Source organism: Thalassophryne amazonica, chromosome 9 (genome assembly GCF_902500255.1).
Source record: "Thalassophryne amazonica chromosome 9, fThaAma1.1, whole genome shotgun sequence".
In the NCBI taxonomy this organism is placed as follows: domain Eukaryota; kingdom Metazoa; phylum Chordata; class Actinopteri; order Batrachoidiformes; family Batrachoididae; genus Thalassophryne; species Thalassophryne amazonica.
The window spans coordinates 22,944,595-22,967,401 of NC_047111.1; the positions used below are offsets into that span (position 1 = coordinate 22,944,595).

A 22,807-nucleotide genomic window follows, 5' to 3' on the forward strand; every position below is an offset into this window, starting at 1 on the left:
GGAGCTCATTCCTGCTGAACCATAACCCCATACATGTCAACCTGTGCGGATTGTCTGTAAATTATACGGATTTTTCTGAGTTTCAGAGTCATACGGACGTACAAATAAAGTCTTATGGATATTCAGGGTTTTCTGTTGTAAATTTATTTTTTTACTGTTGTTTTTCTTAACTCTGCTGACTTTCGGCCAACCATCCACCATCTTTGTACTCCTCATAGAAGCTGTGTGATGACGTGCGCAATGTGAACGTCCAATTGGAATTGGTTCACCGTCACATGGTTTTCCAATATCCAATCGTAGGGCAGAGCAGTCTCAGATGGTAGGGCCAAAGATTGTTAGGAGCAATGATCTGTTACTCTGTGAGTTCTTGTTTCTGTAAAAATAGAACAGCTGTGTGACACTATATTCACGGGAAATATATTGAGTTTGTACAAAATATCTACAATGTACTTGTAGACATTGATTTTATTGACAGGAAGCAATTTTACTGTGGAGCAAGAGGATTTAACTGTGGAGGACTTCCACCATAAAAGAGCCTATGGAGATCCCTGGTGTTAGTTAATATATGGACAAAACCCCAGTTGTGTGATACCACTATGCGGTTGTGTGCACTGTAATAAAACTAATTTTGGTGTGATTTAGGGGGTTATAAGCATTTTGTGTTGATTTTGTGGATTTTATCACTTGGTTATACAGGTGGACCCTCAAAGGGGTTGACATGTATGTAATCCCCTTAATGAGTCAGTGGAGTGGAGCACCACCGAATGGTAAGGAGGTTAAGGTAAGCGGCTAACTCTATAATCAGTCATTTAAAAAAATTCTGTTTAGCTGTTTAGTAGCTGTTTAACCCATGATGGTGCTTGTGTTGTGAATAAATACTGCAAGATGACACCCCCCCCTCCCCCCCCCCAAAAAAACCCCATGTAAAAATAGGGTTCAAGTTGAAAAATCCCAGAGTGTGTAGAGTAATGTGCTTCTCTTATGAGTCGGCTACAAAATAAGAAATGCACAGTTGGAAAAGGTCTTAGTTAAAGCACATAGCAGCAGGAAAAAACACACACCTGCCAAATCACATGTCCAGTCATTAGTGAGGTGCACAAGCTCATACGTAAATGTGTTTATAGTGGCCTCATGTCTGTGTATTAACCTGCATATTAAAGTGCGACAGCTGCACTTGTTGCTGCTGTACCTGGTGCACGTCTTTTCTTTTTGCAGCAGCATTGCAGATGTGCAGCACTTTTCTCTGTGCCAACACACTGAAAATAAAACTACCGCAACACATTTCCACCGGCAGGCAGCTCCTCCTCAGGCCCCTGCAGCTCTACTGCAACGTTCCCATAATTATTAAATGCAAATATTAACGCAAATCCGTGACTGAGAGGTCTGTGTGTTAAATTCTTCTCATCTTTCGGGCGATACACTAGGTGATCGTGAAAGAAAAAAGTAAAGTGCGTTGCAATAAGCAGTCTGTTGCTACATGTGGCAGAAACATCAGAACAGTGTTGTGGACAATGTGACAGGGTGACCTCATATTTGTGCTCATGTGCTGCATGCATTTGTGATGATTAGCAGCAGTGATGCTGCACTGGGCTGTGAATACAAACGACAGGAACACAAGTGGCCTCAAAACACAAAAGGAACAAATCTATACAAAATATTGGCACATTATCCTAGAAACAATATCCTGGATGACTTCAAGTTGTCTGCACGCCGATGCTTCATCAACCGTTTGGTTGTTGAAGCATCCATCGATTTGTCTCCTCTTCCACAAAATCAAAAGGGCACAAATTACCAAAAACATTTTTTTTTCTTTCATATATTTCTCCCACTTAAAATGTGCTGCATCTTGTATTATATTAATGCCACTTTAATCTCAGTTCTTCTCCCTTTTAAACTGTGGCAACCCAAAGCGCTTCTGACCTTTGACCTTTCTCACACCTGCGTCTCCACGCCGCTAAGTTTAGGCATCAGGATGCGGGGAGTCACCCCGGAGTTGAGGTCCCTCTCAAACTCCAAAAGCTGACCCATGAAGTTGAGGTTGGGTGACACCACAGGACGGCGGCTCCGCACATATTTGTAGGCATCTGTCATGGTCATGAGGGTGTGCTTCATAAGGTAGGCAATGACGATGGTCGCAGAACGGGAGACGCCTGCTTGGCAGTGCACCAGCACTCCCTGTCCACTCTGATAGGCCTCCTCTGTGGACGAGAACAACAATATGTCAGTTTGCGGGGTTACACAAGCAAAAAAATACAATGCGGAGGTGCCTTGATCTTTTGGGAGGATTTGGTGGTCGATGCACACGTAATACACACTTCTGTTGGTGATAAGAAGTCAGCTGGTCTGTGGGTACTTCCTGAATGCAACTGTGAATTTCAAGGGTTGAATTTAATTGCTTAAAACCTTGAACTTGGACATCCTGAGAATGTGCAGAATCCCCAGGATGCTGCTGGACATCATAGTCGGCTACACATGGGTGCTCTGGGTGCTGTAGAGCAGTTGGCAGAGTCTTTGAGTTCTTCCCAGTGAACGGGGTGCTCAATCAGTATTCAGTGCTTATAAGGTTCCTGCACTACAGGGTCTTGAAACCTTGACTTTCTAAATGAGGTTGTGATCTTTGTGGAATCAATGAACGACATGTTGCAGCTCTTGAGAAGTATGACGATCAAGACTAAAATCCAGGGTTTCAACAATGTCTTGGACAAAACCATCAGCAGTGCAACTGCTTGTGGTAAGAGTGTTGAACTACACTGAATTATGCCCCTATTCCACAGAGCGCCGCTCCTTCTCGATCCATCTGTTGTTAATTTTGAACAAACTTGGTATACGCAGTAGTTACAGCCATCATCTGCACCAGTTTTTGAGCTTTTCAACAATTTCATCCCGATTTGCCAAATCTGTGTCATTACGAGGACACATGGGGGTGTTCATAACCTTAAAAGTTTCAATCATGTTCAAACATCTTTAAGGGGCCCTTCACACATAATGTAACAGATGCAGAAACCGGAAGAAACTCCATGAACCAAACATGAAATGGGGAACCACGAACCATCCACCTACTGTCGTGAGGTTATACACGATCCCACAGGCGTGCACGACACATTGACAATGGTTTTGTGCATGCTTGTGCATGTACATGAACACAGTGTGAGCAGCTGGGACATGATGCACATCACACTGCTGATGTGGAGAAAAATAAAATAAAAACCAGCTGTATAATTAGTGAAATTCAGTGGGTTGATATCAATAATAAATAAAAGGGGACGCAATACAGAACCCTGTGGTCAAATAAAAACATAAATGGCACTTGCTGGATTCAAACCTGCAATTTACAAAAGCTCAGATTAACAGATGGAAACTTTACCACTGCACTACAATCACTGTCTTAAAACAGCAGCATAAAATGCCTCAAATCAACAAGGAGATAAATGTTTTTTGTTTTTGTTTTTTTTAAAAACAGAAAAAGCGCCATAATAACTGACGACACGGCATTTGTTACAGCGTATTTTTGGTGATATGTGACTGAAAGTGGCATATTTGTGGCACTGTTGGCTTGTCATACTGTTATAGTCCCGCGGCATGCATGTTCTGCTGGACACGGGTGTCGGACGGGACATGTGTGACATTCAGATTGCCTGCTGCATCATTTGACGGTCCGTTTCACATGCAGCAGCCTGCCGAGATGCACCTTGTGCAGCCGCTGCAGCCACTGCAGCCTGGCTGTGTGTGCTCAGATGTGGCTGTCCGGCCCCTATGTGATCATGTCTGGGGGGTGGGGGGGGGACACATGCGCACACGTGCGATACACATAAACACCACATGTGAATGGTAAAATGGTAAATGGACTGCATTTATATAGCGTTTTTTCCATCGGCAACAGACGCTCAAAGCGCTTTACAATTATGCCTCACATTCACAAGGTGCTCACTCCACACCGGGAGCAATAGGGGATTAAAGGCCTTGCCTAAGGGCCCTTAGTGATTTTCCAGTCAGGCGGGGATTTGAACCCATGATCTTCTGGACTCACCTCCCCATGTGTGTTGCTTTTTGCAATGCCACACTCGTGGGGGCACTTAGGCAAATTTTACATCCAGCTCAAAAGTGGTCATCTACTCATTGTTTTTGTGCTGACAGCACGAACGGCACCACATTTTCTAAGTGTCGAGCAAGCGTTGTTGGATGTTCGTGTGTGTCACCTGGGATTTGGCCGACACCTGCCATGAGAGTGATCGAATGGGCTCTCACAGCACACACTCTGTCTTTCAGCCGCTGGTGTGCATGAATAATTGTAAAGACAGGTGTATGAGGTGTTTGGAGGCGATTTTTCACGAATGGCATGCAATTCCTTCCTTTGTGTGCTAGTCGACTTTAATCGTGTTATGTGTGAAGGGGCCATAAACAGGGCAGTCCTCATGAGTACAGCTTGAGACTTGCTTGATTGTGCTCCATCAGGGTAAAAATTTTAAGCAAAAGCAGTGTTTGTTGCGGTTCTGGCTGAGAACACAGCCGGGCTCAGCTTTACTTTAGTTTTCGAGCAGGTTGCCAGGTCTGCACTTTATAAGCCAGCCTGATAGGAGGCATACCAGAGTAAGCCGTTTCATCCTGTTTTTTGCACTTTTCCTGGATGGTGGTGGATTATAATAGAACAGTGCCCTGTGGAATAGCAGTATCATAGAGTAATTGACAGTCCTGTCTCCAGGAGCGCATCTTACTAGATTGAAAGACAACAGAAAGGCTTTAAGGAGTCAGAAGGTCGATGTGCAGAACTTTTTGGCGATGCTGATCTCTTTGCAGGATGATGAAGGTTCACCCCTTTGAGTCTGGTCTGCCTGAGGCTTCTTCCTCAGAGGGAGTTTTTCCTTACCACTGCTGCTCTGGGGGTTGGTAAGGTTAGACCTTACTTGTGTGAAGTGCCTTGAGGCAACTCTGTTGTGATTTGGCGCTATATAAATTAAAATAAATTGAATTGAAAAAGTGTTTATAGTCCTGTGCTTGCTGCGGGGGGTGTCAACCTAAACGTATGGAGGCTAATTACTCCCTAGTAGAAAACACCCCACCTTTGTAAAGAACAATCGCCATATTTTTATATATATTTCTGTTGCTGTTATATTGATTCATTTATCTTAATCAGGTTGATACTTTCACCTGCAGCTGAATACGTTTTGTCAATCCAAATGGATTAGAGCCAATAATTGTTGCTGCAGTGAAAGTTGCAGTGGCACTCACCAATGAACTCAAAAACCTCTTCAAAGTATTGCCGTAGGTTTTGCTTGCTGTTATCAGTGGCAGGCAACCGTTTGTAGCGAAGTCCGGAGTTGTGATGGTAGAGGGGCAAGTGTGTGGTTACGTTGACCACGTAGCCGATGTTGAGGCGCATCAGCAGCTCCAGGTCCTGGGCATCTCTCTCATTTCCCAAAAACAGGAAGGGCAGGATGGGACTGATCACAGCGTTTTCGGCATCTGGAGTCATTACAGTCTCATCGGACAGGGACGCTGGCAGTGAGGAGGAGAGTGGCAGAGACAGGTGCACTGGAAGAAGAGGAAAAGAAAAATTGTACTGGTTCCATGGAGGGGCAACGGCAGAAAAAAAGGACCTTAAAACCTGTAGTCCCTTTGAAGTTTAAAAACAGAAGTTTCCCAGTTTAAGGCCTGTTGTGGTTAAATGTTATGTCATGAGACACAAAATGAAGCAGTCAAACAGGCCCCGCAATTGATTCAACCAAGAGTCAGGAACATCCCGGAGGAACAAAGTGGAGACCTAGATTGATAGCATGGGCTGGATTTTATACATGGACTTGGACACAAAACTGCCAGCTGATATGATTAACTGTTCTTTGGTGACACTAACTGGCATAATTTGTTCTGTTACATACCAGGCTGTCCTGATATGTTGAACTGTTGGTTTCCACCACCAGGCTACCAACAAGACAGGACACCTGTGTCCCATTGTCCATATACATCTGTAGATGTGTGATGGAGGCCAGCAGGAGTCGTTGTGCAATAGTAGTCAGTAAACGTCACTGCCCAACAGCTAAAAGGGTTCTCTAGCCACAAGAGCAGAGGTTTTTGGCCTTCTGGTTAGAGAGCCCACCTCCCACTCTGGAGATTGTGAGTTCATGTCCCAAGAGCAGTGAGTAGGAGGAGTCAAGAACCACAACACAACACAGAGCAAGGTGCTACAGGTGCAGCATGAAGGGCATCTCGTGTAAAATTTGTGCCACATCAACATAAGAATCAAGACTGGATCTGCTGTGGAGACCCCGGGCAAAACAGAAGCAGCTAAAAGAATTTACTATTCAGTCCTAAAAGTAATTTTGTTTGTCACCAAGATAATTGTGTTCCAGGGGTGGTGGCCAAGCAGTTAGTGCACTTGGTTTCAGTGTGGTAGGTTCCCAGTTCAAACCCCACCCCTGCCACATTTCTCCATGTAATGTGGAGTTGCGTCAGGAAGGGCATCCTGTGTAAAACTTGTGCCAATTCAGCATCTGCTGTGGCGACCATGAGTGAAAGCAAGGGTGCAGCCGAAGGGACTTACTATTATTCCAACTAAAGAGTCACAAGCTTACATCACCAATATAAGCAAAATGTGCTTTTTTTTGGGGGGGGGGGGGGGTAGTTTTGAATCACAGAGATAACAAGAGCCATAAGGAGATGACATATACCCCCAGTCGCCACAAAGCAGTATTACAAACTGTTGGGGGATCACCCAAGTGCACACTTACGCTAAATATGAATGAAATTGGTCAACTGGTTGTTGAGATATTGTGCTAAGAAGCAAAACGGATGGATGGATGGAGGGAAGGACATGCTAATCACTATATCCCCGTATTTCATACTGGGAGGATAAAAAGTCCAATGACCCATTGGGAAATTCAGTTTCCCAGCATGCTATTTGAGAGTCAAAGGGTACTGCTAGGCTACATATGCTCATGTTAGCTTCATTTAGCAGAAAATCTAGTTGACCTTTACCTGTGCCTGAATGTGCCCCGCAAGCAAAAAAGGAAACAGAAAGATGAACTCAAAAGTGGACATACCCACATCTGAAAAGTGGACATAACCACATCTGACTACGGATGCCTTGTAAAACTTTTTAAACCTCAAAAACAAAGCAGTTTTTAACCTTAGTTTGGATGCACTGACATCTGAAAACAACTGACATGGATTCATTTGATGGCATCTGCGTTACTGAGAAATACTGACCAGTGCTGCAAATGAAGTGTAAAGTTCTTACTTCTGCTGTTATCCTCATCTTGCTCTCGGTTCAGCGAGTTCAAGGCCAGATGAAGGGACTTAGCTGATGGCAGAGTGTGCCCTCCCTCCCTTTCTCTCTGCCATGGTTTGGGTTTGATGAGTGTACTCGGGGCAGATGGTGGAGGTGAAAAAGAAAGTGGTGATAGTGGGGAGGCGGATCGAGGAGGCGGGGATTGAAGATATGCTGCATCGCCATCTTGCTCAGCTGTATCCCCCATCCCAGAGTCCTCAGTTTTGTTCAGGAGTCTCTTCAGTGAGTTTTGGCCTTCGCCCAACCTGCAGCCCACAAAATCAAAAGCAGCCATCTTTCCCTGCTGAAGCCGACGCCGGCCAGCATGGTCTGTTAGTTGAGACTGTAGGTTCTGACAGTCCAGTAGAGCAAGGCCTCTTCCGTTACTGCCGTTTTGGGCCACACTTGCGGATGTCTTTCCCAATGCTACTCCTATTCCCGCACAGTGATTCTTAGGGGTTTTTGAATGCGTCATCTTTTTAGCCAACTCCTCAGGCCAGATAGTCCGCACGCTGTAGTCATCATCATCAGTTTGGAACATACCCATTGGATGAGCTGCTCCGCTCCCTCTTCCTGGGGACTTGCCTCGCCGAGGGTTGAGTGTCACCACAATGGGGTCACTGCTACAGTAGCTGCAGGTTGAGCTGGTGGTCTGACTGGCTTTAGGGTTGCAGCCTGTCACGCAGCTTTGCAGCACCCGCAGGGGGGCCGAGGAAGACAGCGGGGTACAGGGCAGACATCCTCCAATGAGCTTCTTACGAAGGATAGCAGGACTCTCAAAGTTTCGGGCCTCACTGGAGCAGGAAGCACAGCTGACGGGTTTGAACAGGTTTGCTCGGCAGTCGGACACAGTGCTGGTAGAAGAAGATGTGTTGGAGGTGGAGGCAGTGGAGAGACAGCCACCCAGATTTCTTAGGCCCATTTCTTTACCTCCTCTGTTCACTGCTCCAACTCTGTGAACACAGGAAAAGGGGGTGGAAGAGTTTCCTCCTTCTTGGCAGCCAGCAGAATGTCTTCTACAACCTCTGCATCTTACTAACCTCCAGCACCCACAACTGAATGGGTGGCTGCAGTCTATGGTGCAGGTATGATCAGGGCTGGGGAAGCCTCCACCCTGGGAGGAGCAGGGGGAGATGGGAAGACCATGGAGAAGGAGGGGTCGGGGATCCCTACTATGGGATTGGCAGGGCTGGCTGAGGTGCTGAAATGATATTGGGGCATGGGTGGGCTGGGAGGGAGGGGGTGAGGGGTAGCTTGAGTTTAAGATGGCAGCATGGGGAACTGGGACAGAGTTGTGCTGGTGGGACAGATTGTGGCTATTGTGGCTTTGATGAACACTTCCCAGTTTGAAATACTTCTTGGGATCCAGAGAGAGAAACTCCTGGTCTTTTCTGCCCAGAAAGGCCGCTGCGTTTTCCTTTTGCTTTTCACTCCTGAGCTTATGCTGCTGTACCTGGGTAGGGACAAACTGGATGGTCCCTTCAGATGAAGTTGTCAGCTGGCTTTGGTAACTTCGCTGAGACTGGTGTTCAGGTCCGAGTGGCCTTGCTGTGATTCCGATTCTTCTCTCACATTGTCCCTTGTCCAAATCTGAAGAAACACATTTGCCCCTGCTACTTTTTGCACTTCCACTTCGCCATATTGTGTTACTGGGTCCACCACCTCGTCTCTTGTCCACAGTCACCCTGATATCTATTGTGTGTGTGTGTGAGGGCAGCCGTGGGCCAAGAGTCACTGTACCATTGCTGTGGCAGTGACTAGAAGTGTGTCTGCCAACCACTGGGACAACAGGCTGGTTGCCTTTGAATTTCTGTGCATGAGAAGATCTGTGCTTGCAATCCAGAGTCAGCGATTTACAGGGAGATGAGTAGAAGTTGGACTGTGGATGGCGCAGGTGAGGAAGATGGATGATGTGTCCATTTGAGGAAGCTGATAGTTGAGAGTTGGGCACTGGGATGGACTGTGGGGAAGACTCGCACAGGCCTAAGTTCTTAGGGCGCTGAATAACCACTATGCGCTCGTCAAGAGGGAGGGGAGGCATCTGGGTCTATGCATCACTGTTCGGTAAAGACAGAGAGAGAAAAGACAGAGAGCAGTGAAACAATTAGACTTTCACAAAGTGGTAAACATGGGGCAACTACACAATTCATGAGTTTAACATTTGAGCAATGCCTTGCAGGAGCATTGCCCAAACTGGAGAGCAACTTTATTAATATGGCATGTTGCAACAACTTATACATGAAATGTAAAGATAAGATATTGCAACAGTGGTAGGCAGCCATGTGCCACAGAGCGCCAAGAGGATACTGAGCTTTGTTCCAAACGGTCACCTCAGCAGGCGATTTCACCGTTGAAGAAGGCAACTCAAAGACCTGCATGCTCCGACACTCCACAGCACGTGGTTTCCAGGTGTTGCAATAGAATAATGACATCAGGGACCAACAGATTTTTATGTTTTGTATATTTTACATACAAAACATACAGCAAATGAAGGCACACACCAAAAGTGTTCCATCTCATACTTGTCCTTTAAGACAATGGACTTACGATATTGTGCAAAAATTTGTCATAATAAAAAATGTGGCAAAAGTAATCAAAACCAAAATTAATGACACAATAAAAATCATCTTTAAAGTGTTTTTTGCTTTTGTTTTTTTGTTTTTGTTTTTCGAAGGGGGGTTGGGGTGAACTAGCCCATGTTCATGCAGAAGCGCCCCTCCCACAATAAATCAAAGCTATACAGGAACACTCAGTAGTAGCACGGTGACAAAAAGCAATTTGTGCACTTGTTTGCAAAACATCATCTGTACACCGTTCTGCATGCACATCTGCAGTCAGATAATGAGGGACATCCAGTGGAAGTCTTGTGCTAATTCCACATCAGGTCCACTGTGGTGACCCCTAAAAAAATTTTGGGAAAAGTCTAACTAATTACTTTCGTGGGGTGCCTAAGACATTTGCACAGTACTGTAACTGCTTTCCTGCGTGCAGCAGATGAGAAGACATGAATGTGTGTGTGTGTGTCTGTGTGTGAGATGAACAATTGATCTGAGGTGGATGTTTGATTTGAATGGACAAAGAACGTGGCTGAGTGATGATTTCTGCAAAAATCCATCCATCCCACATGCACCTCGTACTCTGTGAAGAATGACACGGGTGAGGGAAGCCACCAAGAACTGGCAGGCTTCTGTGTCTGTGAATAGAAAAACTGTGCTCAATGGAACTTTTACCAATTTTTTCATGTGGGCTGTCAGTGAAATCAGTGTGTCACTGTCTCTGTGTTGTTTTGTTGTTGACGTTTGGAAGGAAAAATAAAAATAAATTGCAAATATGCCGATTTTCTCAGTTATAAATTGTTGCTACATTTATTCTAAAGACTGTTTAATATTGTGGGATTGCATGAAATCAAACAGCATTTCCTGCCTGCAGCCAGCCACCGACTCCTTCAGCTGTGTTAAACATCTCAGCTGCAGGATAAACAAATATTTGTCACAACAACAACACAGCTGGAGAAACACAAGAACCCAGACACAGCAAAAAGAGATAAACTGACCATATTGTCTATGTTTGCACTTTGTGATAAAATATAGAATAAAGGGAAGTTTTCATATCAGTGTGAATCATGTTGCTGATTTCAGTTTGTACCGATGACATACTGAACCATCACCTTATCGTGGTGGAGAGGTTTGTGTGTCCCTATGAACCTGAGAGCTGTGTTGTCTGGAGCCTTTGTGCTCCTGGTAGGTTCTCCCATGGCAAACTGGTTTCAGATGAGGGACCAGACTAAGAACGGTTCACAAAGATTCCATGGATAAATGAGGCAGAGGAAACGTGACTCAGCCCAGGGGAACCATGCAGGCCCTCGTCTGGAGCCAGGCCTGGATGGAGGGCCTATCAGCGAGCGCCTGGTGGCCAGGCTTGCCACAGAGCCCTGCTGGGCTCAACCTGAAAATGCAAGTTGGACTTTCCAGCTCCACCCTGTGGGCTCACCATCTGCAGGGGGAACCGCTGGTGTCGGGTGTGCTGTCCCATGGGTGCCAGTGAAAGTCTAGGTCCTCGACAGACCAGACCTGGGTGGTAAAAGCTAGCTCTGGGGATGTGGAACATCACCTCGCTGTGGGGGAAGGAGCCGGAGCTTGTGTGGGAGGTGGAGCAACACCAGTTAGATCTGGTGGGTCTCGACTCCATGCACAGCCTCGGCTCTGGAACCACTCTCCTTGATAGGGGTTGGACCTTATTCTTCTCTGGAGTTGCCCAAGGTGTAAGGTGCCGGGTGGCTGTGGGGATACTCACAAGGCCCCGGCTGAGCACTGCTGCACTGGACTTTACCCCGGTAGATGAGAGGGTCACATCCCTGTGCTTTCAGGTTGCGGGGGCAAAAACTCTGACTGTTGTTTGTGTGTATGCACCAAACAGCAGTGCAGAGTATTTGGCCTTCTTGGAGTCCCTGGCTGGAGTCCTGCATGGGGCTCCAGTGAGGGACTCCTTTGTTCTGCTTGGGGACTTCAACGCACATGTGGGCAATGACAGATACACCTGGAGAAGTATGACTGGGAGGAACGATTCCCTGACTTAAACCCAAGCGGTCATTTGTTTGTTGTGCTAGTCATGGATTGTCCACAATGAACACCATGTTCAACTGTAAGGTTGCTCATAAGTATACATGGTACCAGAGCACCCTAGGCCAAAGGCTGATGACCGATTTTATGATAATATCATCTGATCTGAGGCTAATGTTCTGGACACTCGGGTGAGGAGAGGGGCAGAGCTGTCAACTGATCACCATCTGGTGGCGAGTTAGATCAGAGGGAGGGGGAGGACTTTGGACTGACCTGGTAAGCCCAAACGGATAGCGCGGGTGAACTGGGAACATCTGGAGGAGCCCACTGTCTGACAGATCTTCAACTCACACCTCCGACAGAGCTTTTCTGGTATCCCTGTGGGCGTTGGGGACATTTAACCAGAATGGACAATGTTCAAAGCTTCCACTGCTGAATCTGCAGTGGTTGAGTTGTGACCTGAAGGTCTTTGGTGTCTAAAGGAGTGGTAACCCTCAAACACTGTGATGGACACTGGTAGTAAGGGAAGCCATCCAACTGAAGACAGAGTCTTTCCAGGATACATCATCTCGGAGGACTCCGGAGGCAGTTGCAAGGTACCGACAGGGCAGCAGCCTCTGTTGTGGGGAAGGCAAAGCAGCGAGTGTGGGAGGAGTTCGGAGCAACCACGGAGAAGGACTTTTGGTCGGCACCAAGGTGCTTCTGGAGAACCATGTGGCACCTCAGGAGAGGAAAACGGGGACCCATCCACGTTGTACACAGTAAGGATGGGACTCTGTTGACAACTGTGGAGGAAATCGAGTGATGGAAGTAGCACTTTGAGGAACTCCTGCATCAGACCAGATCTCTGTAGTAGAGGCAGAACTGGAAGCTGATGGGGGATCATCATCAGTTTCTCTGGTCGAAGTCACTGAGGTAGTCAAACAACTTCGAAGTGACAAGGTCCTGGGGTTGATGAGATCTGTTCAGAAACGCTGAAGGCTCTGGGTGTGGAGGGACTGTCTTGAATATGATGTCTCAAATATTGTATGAAGGTCTGGGACAGTGCCAAAGGAGTGGCAAACTGGGGTGGTGGTCCACATATTTTAAAAAGTGGACCAGAGAGTGTATGCCAACTACAGGGGCATCACACTACTCAGCCTCCCTGGTAAAGTCTACTCCACAGCGCTGGAAAGGAGGGTTCAGCAGATAGTCAAACCTCAGATTAAAGAGGAACAATGTGGGTTCCGTCCTGGCCACGGAACAACTGACCAGCTTTTCACTCCGACAAGGATCCTGAAGGGTGCCTGGGAGTTTGGCCATCCAGGCTACATGTGTTTTGTAGATGTGGATAAGGCGTATGATTGGGAGGTGCTGCGGGAGTATAGAGTGAGGGGCTCCCTTCTCAGGGCCATCCAATCTCTGTATTCACAAAGTAAGTCAGACTCATTTTCGGTGGAGGTTGGCCTCCACCAGGGCTGCACCTTGTCACTAATCCTGTTTGTGATATGGACAGGATATAGAGGCATAATCGGGGAGAGGAGTGTTTCCAGTTTGGTGGGATCAGGGTCTCATCATTGCTTTTTGCAGATGATGTGGTCCTGCTGCCATCATCGGCCTGTGACCTCTAAGACTCACTGGATTGGTTCATAGCCCAGTGTGAAACAGCTGGGATGAGGATCAGCACCTCTAAATCTGAGGCCATGGTTCTCAGCCCCGTATCCACTAAGTGGTTTGGGTAGGTACTGCACGGTGTGGTGTGTGTCAGAAACACAGAAATTTAACATTATTTCATTTTATTTTATTTTGTCTTGGTGGATCATTTTCATCACAACCAGAATGCTGATGAGCAGACTGATGGCTTTGGTGAATGCTGCCATGAATGAATGAAGTGATGTGACTCTTTTAAACTTTTAAAGCACCAGTCGCAATCAGGCTGCGACCGGCACTTTGATCGGTTCCCCCTTCTGACAGTCCCCTTGTCTCACTGATCTGACGGCTGCCCCATCTTATCAGTCAGAAGGGGGTGGCCATCAGATCCGTCAGACGGGGGATACATGTTCGTCAGACTATGATGATGAATCCCACTGAAATGAACAGGTAAGATTATACTCTGTGTGTGTGAATGAAACAGTCTGTTCACATGAGGACTGCAGCTTTCAGCCAATCAATGGACAGCATTAATGGACGTATTTCGACTTATGATTAAATTCCAAGAAACGTGTGTCAACAATCACATAACTTACCTGCAACTTATGTCCTGCATGTACGGGACATAAGTTGCATGCGTTGAAAATTTTCAGCATGCACAAAATTTTTCGAGGTGCTCGACGTATATCTTAACTTATTAAAAAACTTACCCATAACATATTAGACATACGCCAGCATATGCCAGCATTTTTTAATACGGTCAGCATATGCTGGCTAAATCGTCAAGGGGTGACAAGGCCTTTAGAGATAGGGTGAGAAGCTCGGTCACTCGTGGGGAACTCAGAGTCAAGCCGCTGCGCCTTCACTTTGAAAGGAGCCAGCTGAAGTGGTTCGAGCAGCTGGTAAGGATGCCTCCTGGGCGCCTTCCTAGAGAGGTGTTTCAGGCACGTCCAGCTGAGAGGAGACACCAGGACTAGGTGGAGAGATTATATCTCCACACTGGCCTGGGAACACCTCGGCATTCCCCACTCAGAGGTGGTTAATGTGGCCCAGGAAAGGGAACTTTGGGGTCCCCTACTGGAGCTGTTGCCCTGTGATCTGATCCTAGATAAGAGGTTGAAGGTCAGTGAGTGAGTGAGTGAGTGAGTGAGTGCTCTCTTCAGTGCAGTCAGCCTGCTGTGTTGTTGTGCCCGTCCTCGGAGTTGTTCTGTTGATGAAGTGCTTTAATTTACTTTGTGGTCACACTGGTGGCTCAGCAATAAAGTAGACGATCTCGCTCACTCTGCAGACTTTCAGTTCTCTCTCTCTCTTTCTCTCCATGTGGTTTCTTCCCATTGGGGGGGGTGGGGTGGGGTGGTGGTGTTTGTTTTCTGTCCCCTTGTACTTTATCCTGAGAGAATTTTTGGATCTCTGTAACTTGTATCACACACACTCTTCAGATGTACCATTTATACCTTTTGGGATTTTGTGTGTGTGTGTGTGTGTATGTGTGTGTGTGTGTGTGATTTGTCACAATATAAATATATAGATTTTCACAGGCTCTCTGCCAAGTAAACAGTTTGATTAAAGCTGTACGGCCTTTGGGTTCCTTAGCATTTAAATAAAGATAACTGCCAATATCATAATATGATATTACCAATATGATCAAACTTCACACTGTCTGGAAAGAATTTAGAATTTTGACCCCTGAAGGACAGAAATTCAGACAATTAGATACCATAACCTGCATTTTGCAGTGACGTGATACATCACTTGGAGGTTGCCCCCAACGTATGTGAGGGATGCTAGGAAGGATACAGCGACTGCCAGTCGGAGTAAAGAAAGGCTAACCAAGATGTCAGAAAACCCTCCGAAACAGCTTGTTTCTGTATAAATATTATATTTTTCTCATATATTTGCTAAAAGTTAGTGAGAAATAAACGTGTGGAAATCTAAAAGCTCTGTTTTTGAAACCAGATAACACCTGCATCAAGCAAGTGGGTCAGGTCACAAGTAATCTGAAAACCTCACGCATGTGCACGTGCGCTTTCTCCTGCAGTTTGTCTACACGATGGCGTTAAAAGGAAAAGTAAATATTTGCCATGGAATTCCTCCCAGATAAATATGTTCTCTTTATTAAAATGAGCTGTAATTTTGCAACATGTTACAAAAATAAACTGATATTATAATGCTTGGATTTTGGTAGAAACTAAATTTTGCCAGTTTTGTGAACTTTGAAAGGCCGTACAGCTTTAAGACCTTGATTCTGATGCTCAGATGAGGTCATTTAAATATGGCCAAGAAAATCCAAAATACAATACACACCACAAACTGTCATACAGGGTTTGTAACGACGTCATAACCACAAGGGAACAAACAGAAACGGGGAATAGGAAGGACTGTTCCGTCACAGGCCGTGGCGGACAGCAGCGGAGTGGGTTGATCTACGGTTCAGGGAGGCAGATTCACGGTGACACAGTGAACCACAGACTGCAGGGGAGGAAGCAACATGTCAAAATAATGTGTCCCACACACATCTGATACCAACCCAAACAGAAAGCAAACCGGGCTGCAGCGTCCCCGTGCTTCTGTCCGTGCATACAGGCCGGTGACGGCGTCGTCATGGCGTTTGAGTTTTTGTTCAGCCTGGCCTGCAGCGGAGGGGGAGGGCTTACACTGACCCACTTATATCACGGTGGAAGTCACTATCGCTCTGATCACTTTCCTTTGACACGCTGTAAACCGCAGGCCGCCTCGTGGCCTTTTGCACTCAGCCAGTCGCAGCTTCAGCAGACGAAACACCACAAGCATGCAAATAAAGTGCAGCAGCGAGAGGCTTTCTGGCCTTAAACTGGCAATACTGATGAGAACAAAAAAAAAACCAACAACACAAAAGTTTAAGCAACACAGTCAAAGCAGAGAAACAAAAAATAGGTTTATTTCACCTGAGTCTAAAAAATACGTATTTTTTGAAAAATAAATTTTATTGCCTCTCTGTATCTACTTTCCCATATTTAAGTTGTTGAGCAGATTCAGTATCTTGCTCAAGGATGCTTCAATAAATAATTAAAGCCATAAATACAAAATAATTGTGCAGGAATTGCTGGCACTCTAAAATTTTGATGACTGTGTTATGTTTTATTTTACTTCATTTTGTGGACTAATAGATCATTTGAAATGTCCACACTGTGAGGATTTCACCTTTTTCTTTGTGTTGTGTGGATTTTTACCTTTTTCTGTTTGTATCCTCTGATTTGACCTTAATCTGTTTTGTCTTTTGAGTCTAAAGTCCCGGTCACACGGCACTAATGAAGGACACCAAAGCCAAAACGAAACAAGAAATCTGGACTTATGTTGACTTTCAGAGACATCGTTTATCCGTCATCCAGCTTCGTTCCTGTAGCTGGCGCTTCATCAGAATTTTCAAACTGTTTAAAAATGTGAACGAATCCCGATGACAACTTCAATTTGTCCGTAATCCATTTTGCTTTCTGTCTTGACGGTTTGTTATCATTTGCGTAGTTCCCGTACCGTCAGCATTCCATTTGATTGTCGACCAACTTCGTCCAACCTCCCAAGTCCAACATCTTGCACAAACATTGACAATATCTGAACAGATCAATAACTAAAGATCCATTGAACTTAACGTGACTCGTGCATGTGTGGGACGAAAAGAAACGTTGTCATACAGAAACAATAGCTGCAAGAACGTTTGATCAACTACTGCAACTATTTATGCACTTTTGCATGCTGTCTATGGCGCACGTTCACATGCCGTCTGTGGCTGGAGAGGCTGCGCACACACAGACAAATGGCTGTGCGCCACAGACAGCTGTGTACACGTTCCCACGCTGTCTATGGCTGGAACGTTCCAGCCACAGACAGCATGCGAACATGCATGTGCGCACACATTGTTTTTGTGAAGACAGACCTGTTGTCAAGACAACTCTCACACCTGCAGGTGCTGTGGAGAGCGCACGTTGGTTGCAGAAATGATCACAGGCTGCCGCTCGGTCTGATACCCGCTGTCAAGTCATGTCATCGTAAATGTTTTGTTTTGATTTTGTTTAAAGCATCATCACCGTTCGCTTTGTTTTTCCTTTGTTAATTTTGGTTTTCATTCATTCTTTTATGCGCTCTGGACTCACAGGCCTTTCGGTGATGGGAGAGGTGCCGGCTCATTCGTCCACTTTTTTCTTGATGATTTGTGACTTTGTGACTTTTTTCCTTTGTTCAGCTATCGCCGTGTGCTGTGTGACCAGGTCCTTAGGCTGGGCATGACTGACCTTTGACTTCTCACACCTGCAGTTAATTATCCACTCCAAAGCAGTTTAAAAGATCAGTTCATTCATCCATGTGCTGCTTTGTTCAAAAACCCTTTTTTGCTGCATGTTTAGTTTTTTTTTCCTGGCAGAAATTCTGCAGCTCACAGCTGAAAAAACTTATTGAATTCTTGAAGCTTTGGTGAACTTTTAGCTCATTTTAAAGTGCAACAGAATCCAAATTGTGCGTGTGTGCGTGCTTTTCATTCAGACCATGAGGTCAACTGCTGTTCACTGCACTCAGAATACCATGAATACCAAGAACGGTTGTGAGCTCTGGGTTTTGTGTTCCTAATGTTAAACTGTGATGCTGTAACTTGATGTGTGATCTGAATTCATCTTTGAAACCCCATCAACTGCTTTGAGTCCTCTCAGGTGTCGCACAGCGCACACTGGACGCTGCCACAGTCATTATTGTTCCAACACTTCAGTGTGCTGCATTTGGTTTTCAGTGACAGTCACCACAAAGTGTCCAGGCTTCTTCACTGGCTTTCAAATCAGGACAGCATTTCTGTACACAAAATGAACAACAAATGAACACGTTTTCTTCGTTGTCCTCCTGTGAACAGCTTCACAAACAACCTCGCTGCTTCTGAAGACTGAGACCACACAGTGAAGAAATGAGTTGAAGCAAAAATGTTTCTGGATCATTGTTGAGCCGAGATCACTGTGAATGGACGACATTTATATTACACTTTCAGGCTCAAAGCACTTTACAGTGATGGCTTACATTTACCGATTCTCTCTCTCTCTATCTCTCTGTCTCACACACACACACACACACACACACACAGTGGTCATGATGCATAACTTTTGCAAAGCTCAGATTGCACAGTTTATTTTTATACATTTAAAAATTTCTGTAATTTTTCAGAGATTCCTACTTTTAAGATGGATGTGCCTTGTGATGAATGGAGGGGGATATATATATATATATATATATATATATATATATATATATATATATATATATATATATATATATATATATATATATATATATATATATATATATGCGATGTTGATGAATTAATCAAACAATCAATCAGTCAATCACAAAACTTGTAATTCAATAAATTTTTAATCACCTGTTAGTACAAATATTTATATTTATATAGCGCTTTTCCATCTATATCAGAAACGTAAAGCCCTTTACAGAAAATGCTTCACATTCATCCATTCACACACACTGATGTCAGTACCGATTGTCTTATAGTATTGTGCAAAATTTTAAGGAACATTCAATTCATCATAAAAGTGTGAATAAATATTCAGAAATAAATGGAATGTGTGATAAATTTCAACTTTGATGATAATCAGTGACAACTGGGTTCTACTCACATGTGATGTTTTTGGTATATAAGTCACATCAGAGTATAACTTGCAGGACCTCAAAACTGTTTCAAGAAAATCAAAAAGTGTTATGTAATTTGGTATCTTTTATCCACTGACAAAGTTTGATCTGGATCTGATCCACATTACAGATTTTGTGGCCATTTAAATTTAACTTAAAAACCGTATTTAATGTATATTTTACATTATATCTTAATCAAACGTGCCCCAATCACTCTCATATTTGAAAGCTTTACAAATGGGCTTTTTAATTTTAAAGTCAAATGTCCACAAAATCCACAACCCGCATCAGATCCAGATCAAACTTTGTCAGGTGATAGTGAGTGAGTGTAAACTTTTGCACAGCGTTATGAACATGGAAACCAGAGAATAATCCAGTGTGTTACTGGGGAGCGCTGAGTGTTTTCAGGGGAACGCTGTGTGTGTGTGTGGGGGGGGGGGGTGCTGGTTTTGGGGAACAGATGGTTGTTTCACTGTGTGAGATTAATGCCGATTTTTCTGTCCCTTCTCTCCGCCCCAACTTCATCAGAGGCAGCCAAACAGCCGAGTGAACGACACAGTCAGGCTTGAAATAAGACGTACCAGGGGAATAACATGCCAGGATGTGCAAATCTGCTCACTTCCTGCTCTGTGTAACAGTTTCCTGTCTGGATAAAATGATTTATGTGTTTCAATGGCAGAAGTGACGGAGCTGCTGAGCTGCAACAGCTGACGATCAGATCACTTCAGTCCACAATTACAGAACAGCAGGAGGCCCGTATTTCCGTTTATGTGATCGCCACTGGTCACAGAGGAAGATGGCGTAATGTGGGCATGTCCTGCAGATTTCGGGGCTGAAGGTCGAACGCATCACATGCCAGAGAACACAAACTAGACCACCATTCCAAAAGTCTGGAAACCAGGGATTTAATGCGTTTTGATGCTAAATTAAAGCCCATATTGAAACACGTCTCTTAGTATCTGCTTGTAATGAATGTAATAAATGAGTAAAGGCATATATTAAAATATTAGTCATGATGATCAGTTGGGAAGAAAGAGAGCTGAACCGCTCATGGGGCTTTGTAATGTCACTGATCATCATAATGTTAATGTTACAGCACTGCAGAGACTGATAACAATTATAAAAATAATGATGATGATGATGATAACAATAATAGTAGTAGGAGTATAATTTATTTATATAGCAATTAAAATCACACTCACAAAGACAGCATTTTTCAGAGTATAAATCACTGTTTTTGGACTAGTCTGGGAGGCCCTGCAACTTATACTCAGGTTTGACTTCTAAACTGAAAAATACAGTTTATTATTCATAATAATAATTACAGTAACTGTTTATATCAGACTTTCACAGGAATCAAAGCACAAATCAAAATAAAATCAATAATAAAAGAAATGCCAATAATGAGTATACTTCAACAATGCATAAAAATCCCAAATTAATGATCTGATAATACAGAAAAAAGTGTTACTTATACTCCAGTACAACTTATATATGGGTTTTTCCTCTTCAAGAGGCATTTCTGACAGGTGCGAGTTATACTCTGGAAAATAGGCTAATATTACAAAAACAAAGGAGATAAAAACCCCACCAAACTTAAAACAGTGATTTAAAACATACAATAAAATAGGAAATACATTTAAAAATACTGACACTTTTGCAAAACTTAAGACTTAAAACGCACTTATTCCAGACTTAAAATGCACTTATTTTCCCTTTCGTATTGCTATCACACTGGCATAGTATAGTTCTACGCTTTTTACTCTTTTAATTCATTTTATTAGGACACAGAGCATGCCGCGGCCTCAGCTATATCTAACTTCTGGGTCTTTTAGTGAAACTTAGGGCTAGTGGCTGGTAATCACCTTAGTATTTCCTGTTTTTCTTGTTGTTTAATGCTGGCAAATTATACTGTATTTCTTGTCTTTCTGATACCTGATTCTGTTTTTTCTCTCTGTTTAAGGGCCCTGTTCCACTGGGGAGAGGATTAATTGTGCATGAATTGAGTATACAAATTGAGGGCGTTCATTGTCATCCGCAACAAAAATTGCCAAAAATGACAAATGTCCCAGTATGAATTACGGATATATTAATAATATACAGCGAATATATGATGAACAATCACGGTTATATAACGCATGTATTGAGGAAACTGATCCGACACATTGCGATTATCACGGCAGTATTACGGGTGTATTATGAATGCATCGCGCACATGTTGCACATGCACGGCATCTGCATTGCGGTCATAAAATAAGCTCACTCGGGCTGTCGGCATCACTATTCACATCAACAATACAGCCTCTGGAGCATTTGCTGGACTTGGACAAGTTGATCACAGAGTTAATGTTCTTGTTTTCATGTGAGGGTTAACTGTTCATGAGTTTGGCGAGCGGGAGGGGGGAAGCCGATTGGGGTGTGAGACGGTGTTCTTTTTTTTTTTTTTTTTTTTTTGAGAGTGTCACAGAAAACAGACTTCAGCGTGAGTTGTGGATAAACAGCAACTCCTTTTGTTGGTATTAAATAAAAGTCCTGGATTGCAGCAGCTACGTCTTTGTGGATCCACACAGCCGGACCGGCACTGACTGGCAGGTATGTCGCTTTCTGCCACATATAGTACTTTGGGTTTACGTGACGTGTTTGTTATGCATTCACAGATTGTCCGCAAATCAGCTGCAAAGCAGATGTAATAAAAAATGCTTTATTCGTGGCCAATCTGTATGCATTCGCTACAACATTATTTTAGTTTGTGATGTGGACGTGTTAGGCATGATATATATCTGTTTTACACACTGTCCCAGTCCGCTGCCAAGCCGCAAATCTCCGTTTGTTGCTGATATCAGCGGTTAATGGCAGATATACAGCGCATACAGTGAGTATGTATTGTGTATGAATTGAGTATATATGGAGTATGTAAGGCGGATGTTATCCGCATCCAGATTTTTGAGCTACTCAAAAATCCTGGCTGCGGACATGCGTGACTCTGCGGATGATCACGGGCGTGTTTGGATGACGGCCGACTCATACAGGCATGTTACACGGATATTGCGGATGTTTGGCGAATATGGGCCAATTTTGTGTGCAATCCTTATGCAAATCCTCCTAAACGCCAGTGGGACAGGGCCCTAAGGTACAGCTCCATCCAGAGTTGGGTGTGGTATTTGTGCTGGAGACCCTCCTGTCCTGTGCACCAACAGCATTTCCTGTATATTCATTTTTGTGAATTGTTCTGTAATTTGTGTCTGCAGCATGGCCCAAGCAGAGGGTCACCCCTTTGAATTTGGTCTGCTTCAGGTTTCTTCCTCTGAGGGAGTTTTTCCTGACCACTGCTGCTCTGGGGGTTACTAAGGTTAGACCTTACTTGTGTGAAGCACCTTGAGGCAACTCTGTTGTGATTTGGCGCTATATAAATGAAAATAAATTGAAATTGAAATTTTGAGAGGTCACTTATTTGGAGGTTATTTCACATACATTTTCTGCTTGTTTCTCTCACTACATCTAGTAACACTGACTGAACTGTCTGAGGAGGAACACTGATTTGTGTGGAGCAGACCTCCATGTCAGCATGTGTGTAGTGTATAAAATGTGTTAAAATGTTGAAACTGCAGAGCAGTTTTCACTGTCAGCAAACCGACGGCAGACAGGCAGGGCGTCAGCGGCTGAAAGACTCAGAAATTTGTTAATGTATGAGCTTTAGATTACA

General features: G+C 44.3%; 1 protein-coding gene and 2 long non-coding RNA genes across 3 annotated transcripts in view; 2 read left to right on the top strand and 1 right to left on the bottom strand.

Moving 5' to 3' along the window:
- Nucleotides 1–912: 912 nt before the first annotated feature.
- LOC117516882 lies at nucleotides 913–1,766 on the top strand. Its single transcript, XR_004562565.1, has 2 exons — nucleotides 913–1,159; nucleotides 1,216–1,766. It is a non-coding gene; the product is annotated as an uncharacterized LOC117516882 (long non-coding RNA).
- The window catches only part of si:dkey-175m17.7, a 45,352-nt gene continuing 24,245 nt past the window's right edge, over nucleotides 1,701–22,807 (bottom strand). The window contains exons 2-4 of the mRNA XM_034177766.1: nucleotides 7,232–9,318; nucleotides 5,227–5,529; nucleotides 1,701–2,198 (exon numbers count right to left, since the gene is read on the bottom strand). Of these exons, the coding sequence (XP_034033657.1) occupies nucleotides 1,933–2,198; nucleotides 5,227–5,529; nucleotides 7,232–9,302 (2,640 nt within the window). The 5' untranslated portion in view covers nucleotides 9,303–9,318 and the 3' untranslated portion in view covers nucleotides 1,701–1,932. The remainder of the gene's footprint in view (nucleotides 2,199–5,226; nucleotides 5,530–7,231; nucleotides 9,319–22,807) is intronic.
- LOC117516883 lies at nucleotides 6,706–22,315 on the top strand. Its single transcript, XR_004562566.1, has 3 exons — nucleotides 6,706–6,957; nucleotides 12,265–12,271; nucleotides 22,302–22,315. It is a non-coding gene; the product is annotated as an uncharacterized LOC117516883 (long non-coding RNA).